This window comes from Zingiber officinale, chromosome 5B (assembly GCF_018446385.1).
Source record: "Zingiber officinale cultivar Zhangliang chromosome 5B, Zo_v1.1, whole genome shotgun sequence".
Taxonomy (NCBI): Eukaryota; Viridiplantae; Streptophyta; class Magnoliopsida; order Zingiberales; family Zingiberaceae; genus Zingiber; species Zingiber officinale.
This window is the reverse complement of record NC_055995.1, coordinates 66,579,600-66,598,368: the sequence shown is the minus strand read 5'-3', so window position 1 is coordinate 66,598,368 and position 18,769 is coordinate 66,579,600. Positions and strand designations below refer to the sequence as shown.

At 35.6% G+C, this 18,769-nt stretch overlaps 1 protein-coding gene and 1 long non-coding RNA gene across 2 annotated transcripts; one reads left to right on the top strand and one right to left on the bottom strand.

The window, feature by feature from the left end:
* The first annotated feature begins 11,129 nt into the window (after positions 1–11,129).
* On the top strand, positions 11,130–14,141 carry LOC121987461. Its single transcript, XR_006113604.1, has 3 exons — positions 11,130–11,346; positions 12,986–13,926; positions 14,013–14,141. It is a non-coding gene; the product is annotated as an uncharacterized LOC121987461 (long non-coding RNA).
* A 1,434-nt stretch (positions 14,142–15,575) lies between these two features.
* On the bottom strand, positions 15,576–17,268 carry LOC121984470 (lecithin-cholesterol acyltransferase-like 1). The gene is made up of 2 exons (XM_042537405.1): positions 16,799–17,268; positions 15,576–16,711 (listed from the first exon to the last, which is right to left on the bottom strand). The coding sequence occupies exons 1-2, from the start codon at positions 17,170–17,172 to the stop codon at positions 15,808–15,810; spliced, it is 1,278 nt and encodes a 425-aa protein (XP_042393339.1). The 5' UTR covers positions 17,173–17,268; the 3' UTR covers positions 15,576–15,807.
* Between the last annotated feature and the right edge of the window lie 1,501 nt (positions 17,269–18,769).

Sequence of the window (18,769 nt, the reverse complement as noted above, 5' to 3'; positions counted from 1 at the left end):
TTCTCGCCAAGCGTCCGGTCAGCCTGTCGACCCGCTTGGACTTCTTGCCAGACATCCGGTCAGCCCGTCGACCTGTCTGGACTTCTCCTGCACACTCGATCAAAGTGTCAGACAACAACAAGACTAACTTAACCTATTTGTCATTCATCAAAACCTGGGTTAAATCGTTAGTGCTAACCGCACCAACAATCTCCCCCTTTTTGATGGAATGACAACCTGGTTAAGTTAGTGAAAACATATGCAAGAAACAACATGTATTTATGTGGTTTTAAAGTTAGTTTGTGTTTTCAAATTGGTTTAGCTAACTTAACCACCTAACCCTCCTCCCCCTTTGGCATTCATAAAAAATAAGCAAAGGTAAACAATCATAGTGTTGAGTTACTGCAAAAAGTAATCAGATTTTGCAATATACTTTGATTTAATTTTTAACAACAAAAAAAAAAAATAGCCAAATTGACTTGGGGAAGACAAGTTAAATTTTGAAAAGTATAAAGTTAATCAAGTTTCATAAGTGTGTAAAGATTTTCAAATCAGGTTTTCAAATTTACTTTGCATGTTTAAATAACATTTACTTTTCAACAATGTAAATTTTCAACTTCAATTTTTCAAGAAAATTGAGCAAGTAAGAATAATTTTTCAAGAAGTAAAATTTTTGTCAAACTAAAGTTTTAAGGCTAATTTGATAAAAGCTAAGTTTGGAAAGTTGAATTTTCAAGCATATGTTACAAAACTGAATAAGTTTAAATTTGCAATATTCAACTTTTAAAATCAGGTTTAAAAATTAGATGGGATTTAAACTTAGTTAAATTTAACTTTTTGAAAACTAGTGTTTTAAAAATAAGTTAGTTTTAACATAGATGTAAAAAAAACATTTTTCAAACATACATTAATTTCTCCCCCTGGACTTGACACTTATCTTTAACCAGCTGTCTAACCAATTAAGTACTAACTAACTATCAGAAGATAGTAGCTTTCACTTGGTTAGTCAGATTAAGTTAATTATAACCAGTCAGTATTTGACTTGACTGATGAACTTTAATCTGATTAATATCTGAATTGTATTTAATGTCCAGACTTATGCTGATGCACCGAAATAAGCATCTTAAGTCCAGACAGTTGGCCTATGCATCTCACCCCTTTCTATGTTTGTCAAACACAAGCAAGGTAAACCTAAGGTGTTGGTGAGATGATCAAAAACTAGTCCTATGGGTGCATGCTTTCTAAGGATTCAAAAACTAGTCTAAGGCCAAAACTGTTTTTGAAAATCTAAAAATGGAAAGTTTTGAAAACAAACAAGTTTAACCTATAATTTGATAAAACCTATTTTGAAAGTATTTTTGAAAGATCCTAGTCTGAAATTGAAAATTCCTATCTATCAAGCTAGAACATTTTCAGTGTAAGTGTGAAATGTCACTAAATATTTGGACTCAATGTACTTGAGTTCAATATCGCCTTTAGTAACATGATCCCTGATGAAGTGGTGTCTAATTTCAATATGTTTGGTTCTTGAATGATGCACAGGATTCTTGGTTAAGTTAATTGAACTTATATTATCAATTAATACTTTTACATTTGTGATATTTAAGTTGAAATCTTTTAGAGTATGCATCATCCATAATAATTGTGCAACACATTCGCTTATAGCTATGTATTCTGACTCAGTTGTAGACAGAGCAACACAATGTTGCTTTCTACTAAACCAGCTAACAAGTGATGAACCTAATAATTGGCATCCACCACTTGTGCTTTTGCGGTCTAATTTGCATCCAGCATAATCTGAGTCAGAATACCCTATTAGTTCAAAATTATTTGTCCTAGGATACCAGATTCCTACATTTGTTGTTCCTTTAAGATATCTAAAAATTCTTTTAACTTGTGTCAAATGGGATTCCTTAGCACAAGTTTGGTATCTAGCACACATACTAACTGCAAATAAAATATCAGGTCGGCTTGCAGTTAAGTACAGTAGGCTACCTATTGCACTTCTATAATGTTTTAAGTCAATTGGTTTTCCATTTGGGTCACTGTCTAAGATTGTGTTTACTGCCATAGGTGTCTTTATTTCTTTTGTATTTTCCATTCCGAATTTTTTAAGTAATTCTTTGGTGTATTTATGTTGATAAATATAATTTCCTTCATTTGTTTGTTTGATTTGTAATCCTAAGAAATAGGTTAATTTTCCCACTAAGCTCATTTCAAATTCTTTTTCCATTAGATTAATAAATTCTTCTAAAAATTCTGAATTTGTTGAGCCAAATATTATGTCATCCACGTATATCTGTGCAATAAATATGTTTGTATTTAATGATTTAACAAACAAGGTTGGGTCAATTTGACCTTGTTTGAATCCTTTAGATGTTAGGTAAGATGTTAGCCTCTCATACCACGCTGCTTGTTTAAGTCCATATAGGGCTTTCTTTAATTTAAACACATAATCGGGGTGTTCTAGACTTTCAAACGGAGGTGACCTACATAAACTTCTTCTTTGATTAGTCCATTAAGAAAAGGACTTAACATCCATTTGGTATAGTTTGAATCCCTTATGGGCATAACTCAATAACATTCTAATGGATTCTAATCTGTCTGGCGTATGTTTCATCATAGTCAAGTCCTTCAACTTGACTAAAGACCAGACTAGCCTTATTTCTAGTAATTTCCCAGTTTCACTTAGTTTGTTTGAATACCCATTTTATTTCTATTATTTTCTTATTCTTAGGTGGTGGGACTAGGTCCCAGACCTCATTACGCCCAAATTGGGCTAGTTCTTCTCGTGTAGCTATAATCCACATCTGTCAGAGGGATTCTTCCACAGGTTTTGGGTTCAATTTTGAAATTAATGAAATTTGACTTAGGTTTCTAAAAGATGATCTGGTTTGAACTCTTAAGTCTGGGTCACCAATTATTTGATCAGTTGGATGGTTTGGGTTTACCCTTATTGTTTTAGGAGGTTGATTCTCTTGATGTTGTTCCTCTTCTTCATGACTTAGAGTTTGGCTGGTTTCTGGAACAAACTCAGGTGGTTGTGTAGGTTCTATGTCTTGTGTAGTTTCTTTAAATTTTACATTAGTAGTTTCTTCAATTTTTAAGGTAACCTTATTATAAATTCTATAGCCTCTACTATTTAAGGAATATCCTAAAAAAATTCCATTTTCAATTTTGGAGGTGAATTTTCCTAAGTGTTCTCTTGTATTTAAAATAAAAACTGGGCACCCAAATACCTTAAAGTATTTTATGTTTGGTTGTTTATTATAGAACATTTCGAAGAAGGTTTTGTTATGAGTTTTGTTTATTGTTGTTCTGTTCTGTACATAGCAGGCTGTACTAACGGCTTCTGCCCAAAAGTATTTAGGTAGGTTATACTCATTTAACATTGTCCTAGAAGCTTCAAGTAAGGTTTTTCTTTCTACAATTCCATTTTTGTGGTGGGTTTTAGGACATGAGAACTCATGATGGTAACCATTTTCTAGACAAAAACTGTTAAAGTTGTGATTTTTAAACTCTCCCCCATTGTCACTCCTAATTCTTTTAATTTTAATATCTTTTTCGTTTTCAATCTGTTTGCAAAAATTTGTAAAAATTTCAAAAGTTTCATCTTTATGTTTTAAGAATTTTACCCAAGTAAACCTAGAATAATCGTCTATAATTACTAAACAATATAAGTTTCCATTTATGGATTTGACTCCATGGGAGTCAAAAAGGTCTAAATGTAGAAGTTCTAAGATTGAGTTAGTTTGTGGTTGATTTGTTTGTTTGTGGGTTGATTTAGTTTGTTTGCCTTGTTGACAAGCATTACATATGGTTGAATCTAAGTTAGGTAACTTTGGTAAGCCTTTTACAAGTTCATTTAGTTTACTTATATTTCTAAAGTTGGTGTGAGACATCCTCCTATGCCATAACCAAGTTTCTTCTTTTTGTGTTAAATAACACTTAATGGAAGAAATGGTTAAGTTGATGACATAGATGTTATCTTTTCTAAAACCTTTTAGGCTTATGGTAGGATTATCTAGATGTTTGATTGAACATTCTGTAGATAGAAATTTGACCTTATACCTAGTATCACACAATTGACTTATACTTAGAAGATTATATTTAAAGTTTTCAACAAGTAAGACATTTGTAATTATAAAGTCTAATTTTAACTCAATATTACCTATACCAATTACCTTGAGTTTGCCGTTGTTTCCAAAGGCAACTGTTCCTAGGCTTTTCTAAGTGAGTTGAGTGAACTTAGTGTGATCTCCAGTCATATGTTTGGAGCAACCACTGTCCAAAATTCACTTGGTTTCCTACAATAAGTAGGATTTAAAGTTAGTCTTTTGAGCATGCATTATTTAAGTTTAAAGTTTTGAAAAATAATTTTTAAGTTTGAAATTAAAATTTTGGAAATAATTTTTTTTTAAGTTTAAAATTAGAATTTTGAAATTAATTTTTTAAGTTTAAAATTAGAATTTTGAAATTAATTTTTAAGTTTAAAATTAAAATTTTGAAAATAATTTTTTTAAGTTTAAAATTAAAATTTTGAAAATAATTTTTAAGTTTAAAATTAAAATTTTGAAATTAATTTTTAAGTTTGAAATTAAAATTTTGAAATTAATTTTTAAGTTTAAAATTAAAATTTTGAAAATATTTTTTTTTTAATTTTAAAATTAAAATTTTGAAATTAATTTTTAAGTTTAAAATTTAAATTTTGAAATTAATTTTTAAGTTTAAAATTAGAATTTTGAAATTAATTTTTAAGTTTAAAATTAAAATTTTGAAAATAATTTTTAAGTTTAAAATTAAAATTTTGAAAATAATAATTTTTTTTTTTTTTGAGTTTAAAATTAAAATTTTGAAAATAATTTTTTTTTTTAGGTTTAAAATTAAAATTTTGAAAATAATTTTTAAGTTTAAAATTAAAATTTTGAAATTAATTTTTTTTTTTTTAAGTTTAAAATTAAAATTTTGAAATTAATTTTTTAAGTTTAAAATTAAAATTTTGAAATTAATTTTTAAGTTTTAAAATTAAAATTTTGAAATTAATTTTTAAGTTTAAAATTAAAATTTTGAAATTAATTTTTAAGTTTGAAATTAAAATTTTGAAATTAATTTTTAAGTTTAAAATTAAAATTTTGAAAATAATAATTTTTTTAAGTTTAAAATTAAAATTTTGAAAATAATTTTTTTTAAGTTTAAAATTAAAATTTTGAAAATAAAATTTTTTTTTTTAAGTTTAAAATTAAAATTTTGAAAATAATTTTTAAGTTTAAAATTAAAATTTTGAAATTAATTTTTAAGTTTAAAATTAAAATTTTGAAATTAATTTTTAAGTTTTAAAATTAAAATTTTGAAATTAATTTTTAAGTTTAAAATTAAAATTTTGAAATTAATTTTTAAGTTTGAAATTAAAATTTTGAAATTAATTTTTAAGTTTTAAAATTAAAATTTTGAAATTAATTTTTAAGTTTAAAATTAAAATTTTGAAATTAATTTTTAAGTTTGAAATTAAAATTTTGAAATTAATTTTTAAGTTTAAAATTAAAATTTTGAAACCTTATTCATCTCACCCGATCTATATTTTCAATCAGGGAATCCTATGATTTCGTGAGATGAAATTGGATTTTTAATTATGGAGTTTTGGTTTAACGTGTGTTAGATTCAGATTTAGTTTTGGTTTCCACAAATAGGCATTCTTCGGATAAACTTCTAAGCTTGGTGAGTCACATGGACATCATTAGAAGTAACCAACCTTTCGAGGTTTTCCGAATAGTCCTATCCACGGAACTTAGAACTAAATCTTGGTCTAACTGGTTAGGATTCATTTAAGGGTAGCTTCGGTCAGTTCCACTTGGCCAAATGCACCAGATCGAAGCCATATCTTTCTAGACATGCGATGCCCAAGCTTCCCTAACGTACTATCATCCAAAATTTCACCAGTACCATGATTCAAGTTAAACTTGGTCTCTTTTAACTAATCCTAATTACCCTGCGGGTTAATTTGTTTTAGGGTTACCCTGTCGGGTAGGTTAGTTTTGGAGGTGCCACTATTCTGGAGCCTCCCCCTGAATTATTGGCCATTAATTTAGATTTTGGTTTTAGGCTTGTGTCGATTCTTTTTATAGTTATAGTTAACTTGGTGATAATTTTGTTGATTTTTAAACTGTTTAGATTTTGAATTTGATTTAGGTTTGTATTTTGGATTTTGGTTTGGTTTATACACTTTTATATAATGTATTTTTTCTTTAGGTATATAATATTGATTAAGTCCTACTTGCGTGGTCAGACACGCTTTTGGAACCCAAGCTAAATTGGTTGACTTGTATTGGGTTATTAATGATTTGAAGGTTTTATTTGAATTTGACTTATATCCTAGTCCGGTTTTATTATAACATGCTTTTTGATTATTTAGGATTAGGTCTAAATTTTTTGATCTTGTTGTGAATTTTTCTAACATCTCCTTTAAATTGTTTATTTCATTTTTTAATGATAAATTCTCCTCCTCAAGTGTTAGATCTTGAGTTGGATTCGAATTTTTTAATTGTTCCTTGAGGTTCTGATTTTCCTCAAGAAGTAATTTGTTCTCATTTTCTACTTTGGTTAATTTACTATTTAAACAAGAAATGATTCTAAAAAATTTTTTGTTTAAATTAAAATATACCTCATTCGAGCCTTCGGAAACGAGTACGGACTCGTGGCTTGTTTCGGGTTCGGACCCGTCTTCATCTTCCGACTCATTTTCAGTTTCGGCTTCGCGGGCCATCAGTGCGAGGTGGCTCTGATGTTTCTGCTCTTCTTCCTCCGATTCGTCCGAGGAGTCGTCCCACGTTGCTTTGAGTGCTTTCTTTTTGGTTGGCTTTGGTTTGTCGAACTTCAGTTTTGGACATTCGTTCTTGTAATGTCCCTTTTTGTTGCAGCCGTAGCAAGTCACGTTCTTTTGTTCTGAGGGAGAGCTGATCTTTTGAAGGTCCTTTTTGCTGAAGCTCCTCTTTCTCCTGGTGAACATTTTTCTTACCAAGTTCACCAGGTGTTCTTCGTCTTCGGAGTCTTGGTCAGATTCTTCTTCAAATTCAGGCTTGCTTTTCTTTTCTTTGGAGGAGCCTGCAAATAAAGCTATACCTTTCTCGACTCCAGCATTAGTTTGTTCGTGTAATTCTAATTCACAGAAAAGCTCATCTAATTTTAAGTTAGAAAGATCCTTAGAAATTTTGTAGGCATCCACTATTGATGCCCACAAACTATTACGTGGAAAGGCGTTTAATGCGTACCTTATTAAGTCTCTGTTCTCCATTTGGTGGCCTATCGCATGAAGCCCGTTGAGGATGTCCTTGATCCTCGCGTGTAGTTGATTCGCTGTTTCTCCTTCCTGCATTTTTATATTAAAAATCTTATTTAGAAGCAGGTCTCGTTTTGTTACCTTAGCGTCGCTCGTTCCCTCGTGCAGTTCGATCAGCTTGTCCCATAGCTCTTTAGCGTTTTTATGTGGACCAACTTTGTTCAGTTCTTCTCTTGTCAATCCGCACTGTAGAGTGTTGATCACTTTATTTTCTGTTAATGCTTTTTTCTTGAGATCTGCTGTCCAGTCTTCAGGATCCACTAGATTCCCGGCATTGTCCACTGGAATTTTGTAGGGTCTCGTAATGCTCATCCACTGGTCGAAATCTGTTTTGAGGTAAACCTCCATGCGCTTCTTCCAGTATGGAAAGTCGTCCCCGTTGAAGAGTGGAGGTCGTACTGTGCTGAATCCTTCTTGTTGGGACATTCTGTGCACAGGTAAATAACCAAAAAAAAAAATATCCCAAGACTTGGTCTTGGATTAGTAGTGCGGGAAAAAATAGGAAAAATAAATCTAGATTCGTGTTGCACTAATATAAATTGATTAAGTTAACGAAACACCAGTTTTAAAATTAAAAAACAAAAGAAAATTCACCCCCTGTCTGATTGGTGGTTGCACCAAATCAGAGCGGTACCTGCTCTGATACCACTTGTAGGACCGTTAGATTCGATAGAGGGGGGGTGAATATCGATTCAAAAAACAAGAGTTTAAACGCAGCGGAAAAATAAAATAGACACAGATGTTTTTACTTCGTTCGGAGCCTGTGAAGACTCCTACTCGAAGGCCCGTGGTCCTTGACCACTTTCGTTGGGCAATCACTAACAAGTCGAAATATGATTACAGAATAAGTACAGGAAATGCTAGTGATAATAAAACAATACCGACAAAGAAAATTAAATAAAAACCGGAGGAGCACTTTTGTCGGAGCGTTGTTGACGTCGCACTTGAACGTCGAGCAGCAAGACCAGTGATAGAAGAGTTCTCGAAAATTGATTGCTCAAGCTCCCTGTCTCGAGGCTTCTTTATATGTTCAGCTGGATCCCTTAGGCGCACGGAATGTGAACAGCCTGAAACCATGATGCTCCGTGGCGACGACTCACTGGATAGAATTAGCCTTCCGGCGCCGGATCCTCTCGGCGCCCGGACCCTGTTCGAAAACTCCTTTCTCCGCAAAACAAAGTTAGTCAGGTAAATATGTATCCTGTAAAGCAGTTGTTAGCACTTAAAGTTTAACGGATGGATAAAAAGTATGACTTAGATTCCGTCCGAGACCGGAATCTAGTCACGATCTCGACTTAGACATCCGAAATGGACCTAAGCCGGATCGACGCCTAATGTCCCCTTCCCGGGAACGCGTCCTCACAGTCACTCCCCTCCAGTGACTTACCTCACTTACCTGCCAGACGTCCGGTCAGCCCGTCGACCCGTCGACCCGTCTGGACTTCTCGCCAAGCGTCCGGTCAGCCCGTCGACCCGCTTGGACTTCTCGCCAGCTATCCGGTCAGCCCGTCGACCTAGCTGGACTTCTCGCCAAGCGTCCGGTCAGCCCGTCGACCCGCTTGGACTTCTTGCCAGACATCCAGTCAGCCCGTCGACCTGTCTAGACACACTCGATCAAAGTGTCAGACAACAACAAGACTAACTTAACCTATTTGTCATTCATCAAAACCTGGGTTAAATCGTTAGTGCTAACCGCACCAACAGAAGACCTAGTCATGCAAGCCAATAAACAATCAAAATTCAGTAAATATTCAATAAAATCAGAAAAATCAACAAAAGAAAGCTGATAAAATTATTCACAATCCAAAACAAACAAACAATTCTAGCAAAGTTTTAGTGTTTCCCCGGCAACGGCGCCAAAATTTGGTAAGCTCTCTAAATAGATGTCACAAATAAACTCCCAAATTAATATTATGATCGAAAACCCACAACTACACAAGGAAATGTTTTAGTATAAGGCCCAAGTCGAATTTTTCAAGGATTATGCTAGAATCATGCTTGTCTTGGATTAAGAACACTCTTTTGGGGTTTTCTAGATATAAAATGGGGGTTTGGTATTAAATGCAAAAGAGAACAGAATTGAACTTGCTAGCAATAGTTAATTTCACAGCAATGAATGTTAAAACAAGCTAGGAATGAAACGCTTAAACCACATTTGCATTAAATGGAATTCAACCAAATTTCACTTATGAAAACCACAGATTCTAACTCATCCCTAGACAAACTTAAGAACTAACCTTTGGTTATTAGAAACTAATCTAAACTGATTGCACTTAACTAATTGAATTTTCCAAATTGAAAACAAGTTGCAGAATTCAATGTACTTAACTGCAGAACCAAAACATGCAAGAGCTAAGCATCACATCTAACTAATCACACTACAAATTCTCTATTCTTTTTCTCCAACTAAAGTATCAATGGATAGAAGGTTAAAACAGAAATGCTGATATCAAACAAAGAAAACAGAATTGCAGCAATTCTGCTGCACGAGCAGAACTAGACAGCACACAAAAACAGAACTAAGCATATCAGATTCATGTAGAAAATGAACTACAACTAAATCCAACCCATAAACTATCAGATTCAGAAACAAAGATTTCAGGAACAGGAAAATCTAAACAGAGAAATAACTACAGAAAATCTAAACATCCCTACACCAAATCTTAAACCAAACTTGTCTTCTCCTTGCTGTCACACAAGGAATCTGCAGAGAACACTCCAACAGAAATCGATCTGTGTTCTCAAGCTTCAAGACGATTCAGATTTCCTTGCATTTGCTCACAAAATTTCAGGAAGGTCAGTTCTGAAATGGTTCAGAATTTTCCTGGAAATGGCGTCCCGAGCTGACGAAGAAAGCTGGGAACGTTGAAATGCTGTCGGAAATGGTTCAGAATCACTGGAGGACCACCGCCAATGATCCCATGAAGGAATGGAAACTCAAACCAGAAGAACGCCGCTGGTCTGAGCTGAAAATCGCAGCTCGCCGCTACAGTTCGCCGCACGCCAAATCAGCTCGTTGATGAGAACCGATGGTCGGAATCTGATCGTCGGAGGTTGAGGAACTCCACGTCGGTGAGGACAAGCTTGTTCGAAGCTCTGGAAGAAGGGAGGGAGCTGCGTCGCGCCGTCGAAAGAGAAACGGCACGATGAACAGTAGCGAGCTCACTGTTCACCGTGCCAAATCTTTTCCTTTTATACCTAGGGTTTGGCTCATTAAACCCTAAGTTCATATTGAGCCCATGTGTGATTTAGCTTGTGTTTAGGCTCCATGGAGTCAATTAGAATCTAAGTCTAGTTGAGCCCATAGATGATCTTGCTCTACCTCATTTAGTTAAATGGGCCAATTCTCCATTTGCATCATGAGTCCATTTGTACCCTACAAGATCATATTCACAAAAACGAGGAATAAACATGTATTAAAAGGAACAACAAAATAAAGCTCATAAAAGACCTTGTTTGAAGAAAATGATTAGAATTGGAAATTAAAATGTGTAAATATGAGAAGATCACCACAAATTAATCCACCAATTATGTATCAATTTGTAGTCATCACAGGACAATCAAGATGGTCAAGGTTAAGTGGCCGAATCATGCTGATGAGGAAGCCACCTGGGAGATGGAAGCTAACATGAGGGACCGCTACCCGGAATTAATTGGTAAGTTTTATATTTCAAGGATGAAATCCATCTAGGATAAGGTCCGTTTATTTTTTTTTTTTAAAAAAAAAGAAAATTCAAAGGGGGAAAAAGATAATAAACTTTCTTTCAAAATAATTATGAAAGTAAGGGAGGGGAGGGGGGGTAAATCGTTATTTAGCAATTAAGGGACTTATGAACTTAACCCAATGCATGGATTAAACCCTTGGATTTAGTTGTTTATAAGAGAAATAGGCGGCGAAAAAAAAAGAGGAGTCTCGGCGGCAATAAGAAGAAGGAAGGGAGAAGGGACTTCGACCTTGGAGGGAAGAACGAGCCAACACCAAGACTCCAAGCACCAAGGCACCTCTTAAAACCCTTTCCTTTCCACTTGTTTAGGTCTATTTCGCAGTAGATTTCTATTCTTTTCCCTCAAAATTTCTTTTGGCGCTGGGGTTTCTGCTCGTTTTCCTTGTTTCGCTTCGGATTCGAGAGATGGTGATCAGATTTCTGTGGTTTGTTTTGCCTCCTTGTTGGTTTGTGTTTTCCTTTGTTTCTGCCAAATATTTCTGGACAGATTGTAGATGGATAATGCTCTTATTTGCTCCTTTTTGTATTCGAAAAGTTGGGTTATATTGTGGGTAAGTGAAGCCTTGATGGTTACTTTGTGTTACTGAAATTTCGGAACAATTTTGGGTATGTCGAGCTGATTTTGAAGCTGAGTTGGTTTTCTTGTGTTACTAGAATGTTAGGGTAGTTTTGGAAACATTGTGTTGATTTTTCTGCTGTGAGGGTTTTCTTATGTTGCTGGAATTTTAGGGCAGTTTTGGAAACATTGTGTTGATTTTTCTGCTGTGAGAGTTTTCTTGCGTTGCTGGAATTTTAGGGCAATTTTGGAAACGTTGTGTTGATTTTTTCTACTTTGAGGGTTTTCCTACGTTGTTGGAATTTTAGGGCAGTTTTGGAAACGTTATGTTGATTTGTCTGCTGTGAGGGTTTTCTTATGTTGCTGGAATTTTAGGGCAGCTCTGGAAGCGTTGTGTTGATTTTTCTGCTTAGAGGGTTTTCTTGTGTTGCTGGAATTGAGGACAGATTTGGTTATGATGCTTTGAATTTGATTTAGCAATGGATTGGTTTCCCTTGCGTTGCTGGAATTTCGGGTACAAGTCTTAGAAAATTGAATCTAGGATGGTTAAAATAGTAGTACTTTTATGATTTTTCTTAGGATTTAAAGATTTTATTTGCACTATTGTAGCTCTATGCACAACTTGATACGCATGTGTTAGGATTACGCTCTGGTATGAATGCTTAACTAGTTTTATGTAGTAAATGATAATCATGCTCATTTAGCTTAATTTAGTTAAAGATCACCCTGCTTACCGAACTCATGTATGTAATGGTATTATTGCTTAATCAGTTTATGTAGTAAATGATAATTTATGCTCATTTAGTTTTATCTAGTTAATGATAACCACACTTAACGGGCTCAAGTGGTTACGATATACGTGCCTATGGGAGTCTGAATTAATTAAATGGTATGAATGCTTATTTAATGATGAAAAAAATAACTACAATGATGATGAGGACTAATGGTAATTTCTGCGAGGGCCAAGGCTCTAGAGGGACCCCGTTTACGGTACAAGGCCCCAGAGGGACCCCAATACCAGATTTCCATATTTGGTCATGACCTAATGATGAGAGTTGTTGACGCCCCGCCACGTAATACCATGGTTATACGGTTTGATCAACCGAATAAAGGATGAAGGATATATATATTGTAAAAAGATAATGTTATATAACAAGATGATTTTCTATATAGGAATACGTGAATTGTTGGGTTAAAAGCTGACGCTTCATAGTAGATGCCTATGTATTATTTCTTTTTTTATTCCCCTTTTTCTTTGTTTAATTTACTTGCATTACCATATGAAATTTCAATTAAGGGTAGGTTCAACGATGCATGTGATGATATATGAAATTTTCGCTATTACGATTTAGAGGTGCTGAGTTAGACTCACGAGGTTTGATGTTATGGCAGGTGAAGGAACTTATGATGTTGGAGGCTCGGATCCTTGATCGAACTGGGCTGGGTGGTACATTCCCGAGGACCTTACAATTCCGCATTAGGAATGAATAAACAGTGATTACGATCAAGAAGGAATTAAGTAGAATCGAATTTAGCCTTTATAGGATGACCGTCTAAGTTCATGCACTTTTCTTCTTTCATGGTATCTGTAATGGATTTGAGTATAGGGGTATTGTTTATTAATTACAGACAATATTTTCTTATTTTTTTTGGATATGTTATGAAAAAAAATTGGGTCGTTTCATATCCATTCAAATGGTTTTTGAGGAAATTAAAAAATAATGTTCGTAACAAAACAAGAGTTGAGGGGTTAATATATAATGCTTATCTGGTTAAAGAAGCATATTCTTTCTGCTCATATTATTTTGTTGATAGTGTGCAAACAAGACATCGCAAGTGTCCTAGAAATTTTGATGATGCTCCTAAGCCAATAGACCCATCGATGCTTTCTATTTTCAAGTTTCCCGGTAAGTCAATGGGTGATTAACCAAAGAAAAATATTATAATGAATGTGTGGTAAGTATACTTAATATACTTTATATTCTATAATATATTTATTCTTTATTATACTAAAGCTTTAATTCAACTTATAATTGCAGAAAAGATTACATGGGAGAAAGGTAAAGAGCAATAATTTAAAGATGTTTGGAATAGCTATTGTTCCAAACTTTACAAAGACCTTCTTTATTATATGATAAAGAAGGGCACCAGGCCGACGTATGTGCCAGTCGAGATATGGAGTGCATGGACGACCACATGGTCTACAGAAAGGTATAAAGCAAATGCTGAAAAGGCTTAGAGAAAATAGAAATATAGAGCCAGGTGGCTCGAGCACTTGAACGGCTCGACATACATCAAGTTCTAGATCTATTGTTGGGCATGTCATAGATCTGGTGAGTTTAATTTAAAGTTAAATAAGAAAATTTTATATTTATTATTAAATTTATATAATTTTATACCAAATTATTTGTGTATGCAGGAATATGACTAAGCCCGGCAACCTACTTGTATAGAGGTCTTTCTTAAAACTCATAAGAAAAAAGATGACACATTTGTTGGTACTAGATCTAAGGTCATACACGTAAGATTATTTATTTATTACATTTAATTGTTTATATCTTGATTAACTTTAGTAATTATGATTAAATTTATTGTTTGTTTCTACTACGAATTGTGAAATGTATTTGTATTGTGAAAATATGTTTGATGTGTCGATTGTGAAATGTAAATATATATGGATGAATGTGAAATATATTTGTGTAGGTTGTGAATGTCATCTTTTGTGATAGTTTTACTTGTATATAAAAATTATAAATAAGGCAGAGCTTAATTTAGGTATGCAGGGTTCATTTTTTCCCCAATACTAATGAAATACCAAAGGAATATATATTCCGTCGGTAAATATTGAAAAATTTACGCACGGAATCACCTATTCCGTCAATAAATATCGAAGGGTTTACCGATGGAATCACCTATTCAGTCGATAAATATCGAAGGGTTTACTGACAGAATAGGTGATTCTGTTACAGCCTGTTTGGAATGATATGGAATTCAATTCCTTTTAGAATTAGAATTGAATTCCATGCTTTGGAATGATTTTTTAGCTAAGAATTGATATGGAATTCAATTCCAATTCCATCAAATAAGGCAAAAGTAAATCACACCTCTTTATGTGTGATTTAGATAGGGAATTCAATTCTCCATATTATGTCCATTGTGCCCTCATTCTCTCTTCTTTGTAAAAAAAGAAAAGAAAAAAGAGAGAAGGATAAAATGATAAAACATAAGAATTCCATAACTTAAGTTGCAATTCATTCCAAACATGAGAATTGAATTCAACTCCTTATGGAATTCAATTCATAATTGAATTCAATTCAATTCCATGACTTAAGTTATTTCCAAAAAGGGTGTTAGTGATTAGTAATCCCTTAATAGATTACCGACGGAATCACCTATTCTGTTGGTGGCAACAGACGAAATACGTAATTCAGTCGATAAGTCTTTTATAAATATACCGACAGAACATATTATTCTGTCGGTGATATTTGATACGGAAAATAAATTCCCATCGATAAACACCAATGATATTTATTTTCTATCGGTAAAGTATTTTCGATGAATTATCTTTCGACAAAATATCTTTCATCATAATTTCGTCATTAAACCCCTATACCAATGGAATTACGATGAAATATTCCATCGATAAAGCTGTTTATTTTATAATAATCGTAGGAACTTCACCAGTGACAAATAACGATCAATGACTTGCAATGAATTCAGATTAAACTTTCGTTTGCCATTACATTCGATTTCAATTATTGCCTTATTGATAGATGATAACTAAATCCCGTTATAGATGCATTATATGATTTGTTCCCATGTATCACAATGCTTTCACTTTATGCATACAAGACTCTTGGAGAAGCCCTTGGGAGTTGGACTTAGTACAAGGACAAGATACTTAAATAGTTTTTTTAAGTATTTATGATTTGAATCTCAGCTGCTGTGTGTTATAAAATATTTTTATCTAGTAAAATGAAAATTTTGAGACGCTAAGAAGTCATTAGCACTTTTAAATTTATCTGGTGGTAGTCCATCTCCCACACTAGTTGACCGAAGACTCAGATATCAACTGGTCTTCTTAGCCTCGTCATCTCTACCGCATACAAATCTCATTCATGAGCCACAAGAAGAGTTTAGAGTACCAGGGCTATCGGAGAACACCCACAATAGACACAACATATTGTTGATGAATGATGATGCTAAACCTATGGCTATGAATTGGCTCTCAGAGCACCATCGTTTATTTCCAGAATTTCTTCTATCACCACGCTCAACGCTGAATCATGTCTGACAATATCCAAATGAGAAATATTTGGCAACTTGATCACCTTGAGGTCCTGCTCCGGAAAACTAAACCATTCGGATTCGATCGCCAATAAACTCACTAGATTCACTGTGCCGTCGCCGTCTCCATACACAATCTCCGGGAGCTCGTCGAATCCTCCATCGCCGTACACGAACACCTCAGCAGTGGCCACCCCTGTTCCGGCGATACAAGTAACAGGGATTAGCGGCGGATTCAGCTCCTGCAACAGCGGCAAGATTCTGTTTTGGTAAGGTCCAACACCTTCACTGAATCCGACTCCCTCGAGGAACGCACTCATTCTCGAAGCGGAGAAATTTCCGTGATTGGTGACGACGATCGGCGCTTCTCCGAACGTTCTCGGGGATGGCAGAAGCCACAGGTTGCTCTCCCAGCTCTGGCTCTCCGGCCGCATCAGTAGGTTGTCGACGAAGGGAAGGCCGTGATTCGTCCCCGTCGCGAAGATGCCCATCTCGAGGACGGTGCCTCCCCACGGCGCGGCGAGCGGCACGAAGTGCTTGACGAATCTCTTCCGCCACGTTGCGGGGAGGCGGTCGAGAAGCTGGAGCGCGAGCATCCCGCCGAAGCTGTGGGTGAGGATGATCACCGGCTTGCCGCCGTTCGAGGCGCTCGCGTTTTCCACCAGCTCAGCGAGGTCGCGTAGGAAGCGAGAGCCGACTCGGGAGGGGTGGCCGGCGGAGGCCAGGCCGTATCGGAAATCGTATGGGGCGCCGAAGAGAGTCTCGCCCTCGACGTAGCCGATGGCTTCCAGGCGTTCGACCAACGGTGCCATATAGGAGGACAAGTCGTCCCTGTCGAGTAAACGACGGAGATCAAATCAAAAAAATCAGTTGGAAAAGACAGGGCAAACAAAAATCAAAGATTAGATAGGGAAGGACTTGTGATCTGGGTCGTTGTAACGAAATCCCATGGTAGAACCGAATAAGGGTATCCGAGTCCGGACGCCGGGAGCATTGCAATAGTCGTCGGCTTCGGGGACGTAGAAGAGCCTCATTCGCTCGGCGAAGCAGATCTGCGACTGAGTGTCTAGTAGGGCGGAGCGATCGAGCCAGAGCCTGAACCAGCCGTCGTCTCGCGGTCTGCAGGCGGGCGCCGTTGGCTCGTACGCTGCCGTCAGACTAGCCTCGATCTGGTTGCCTCCAAGACCAGGAACGAGGATGAGAGGGTGGAGGTTGCCGGCGAGGACAGGTTGGCATCGGTCCGGCGAGAGGTGGAGGCAGAGGATCAAAAAGCACAGGCATTGAGTTTTCATTCTGCGCCTCCTGTCCTAGATCTTGTCTTCAGAATTCCTTGTTTCGGCTGGACAATGAACAATGACAAATCTCCAGGTGATGAAATCACAGCACGATCATGTTCTTCGTCTTATCGTGAATTATTGCTACAGCGAAAGTTATTGGGTTGACTGCCGACAAAGGCGATTGTGGCCGGTGAAAGACGTGGCCTCATGTCCTCCACGAAAGTGTCCAAGCCTCCAAGGACCAGGAAGGACCGTTTCCCACTATTTAGGTGAGTAATAATAGTATTTTTTTTATTATTAATAAATTGACAAGAGAATGAGCAACCCTTCAAGTCAGCGTTAAAATAGGATAGTTGTCCCCACGGACTGGATAAGGTGCCTAATTCTTGCAGCTAAAATTTTAGGGTCAAAAATCGTCAGTTGTACATGGGGTTAAAATCCTGGTTTACTATGCTAAAAATTCCTACGACCCCGAGTCACCTTTCTTGCCCAGCATTAACCGTGATTTACTCCCTCTGGAATCCTGGGGGGCCAGGCCCAGGGGGCCGCTAGGATGGCGGTTCCACCTTTTGCAGTTAAAATATGGTAGTTCGGATTTTCTATCCCAAATTTGTGTCTGTCTCTGTGTCTCAATTAGAAAACGATAAAAATATAACATGTAAAATACGTGTTTTCTGTGTCGAAATTCAAACGTCGAATCCTTCTTTTCTCTGAAAAATCTTGTATGTGCCTTAACCTAAACTCCAACTGAACCCCATTGCTTTCGCCGTTGAAGCCATCTCCATCGCCTCCCGAACTCGACGATAGTCATCTCCGTCCCCTCCCGAGCTCGATGACAGCCATCAGCTTCATCTCTCGACTTCGATGATCGTCGGCAGCTTCATCTTCATCCAGCTTGATACTTTTCTTCCTCCCCCTTTACCATTCTTCCTCCTCCTTGTTAGAGTGTATACTAAAAACCTAGCTTTTTGTAAACATCTATTTTTGAAATAAAAGAATCACATTGGTCAAATGTCTATATTTATTTGCTAAGTGTAGTTGTTCAATTAATTTATATTATAGATAACATGGTGTGTAGTGTCACACACAGAAGATCATGTTATCAATTCTTTATAAATTATAAACGGTTGCTCATGACTAGGACGGAAAGGAACAAATCGTTGGAATAGTCGTAGTGTAATTAGGTATTAGTTTATCTTGACTAATAAATTACACAAGTACACTCTGAGTGTATTGAGTAGGACCATTTAAAGTAAGTTTTTTTTTATACTGACTTAATAAAAGAACAAGACCTTAGTTATTATGGAAGTGCGTTCTCTTAATCCTAATATAATAATAAGCACATATATTTAGTATTTATTTCTTTGACTTATCAAAGGATAAAATTTAGCTCGATAAATCAATAGACTCGATAAGTTGAGAAATGATATTACTTATAGTATGTGTTGTTGATTATAGAAAGAAACCGTGTTATAATAATCTAAGTTGATAATGTCCCCAAGAGGAGCTCATAAGTATTGTCATGTTAAACCCTGCAGGTAGACTTAGTCCGACATGATGATAAGGTTAAGTGGTACTACTCTTAGACTAAGATATTAATTAAAATGAGTTG

What these genes read in the sequence shown, in the direction of transcription:
- LOC121984470 (XM_042537405.1), bottom strand. Translation starts at nt 17,172, where the DNA reads ATGAAAACTCAATGCCTGTGCTTTTTGATCCTCTGCCTCCACCTCTCG. An exon ending in TACAACGACCCAGATCACAA is followed by an intron (nt 16,712 to 16,798) that starts GTCCTTCCCTAT and finishes TTTACTCGACAG; the next exon opens with GGACGACTTGTCCTCCTATA.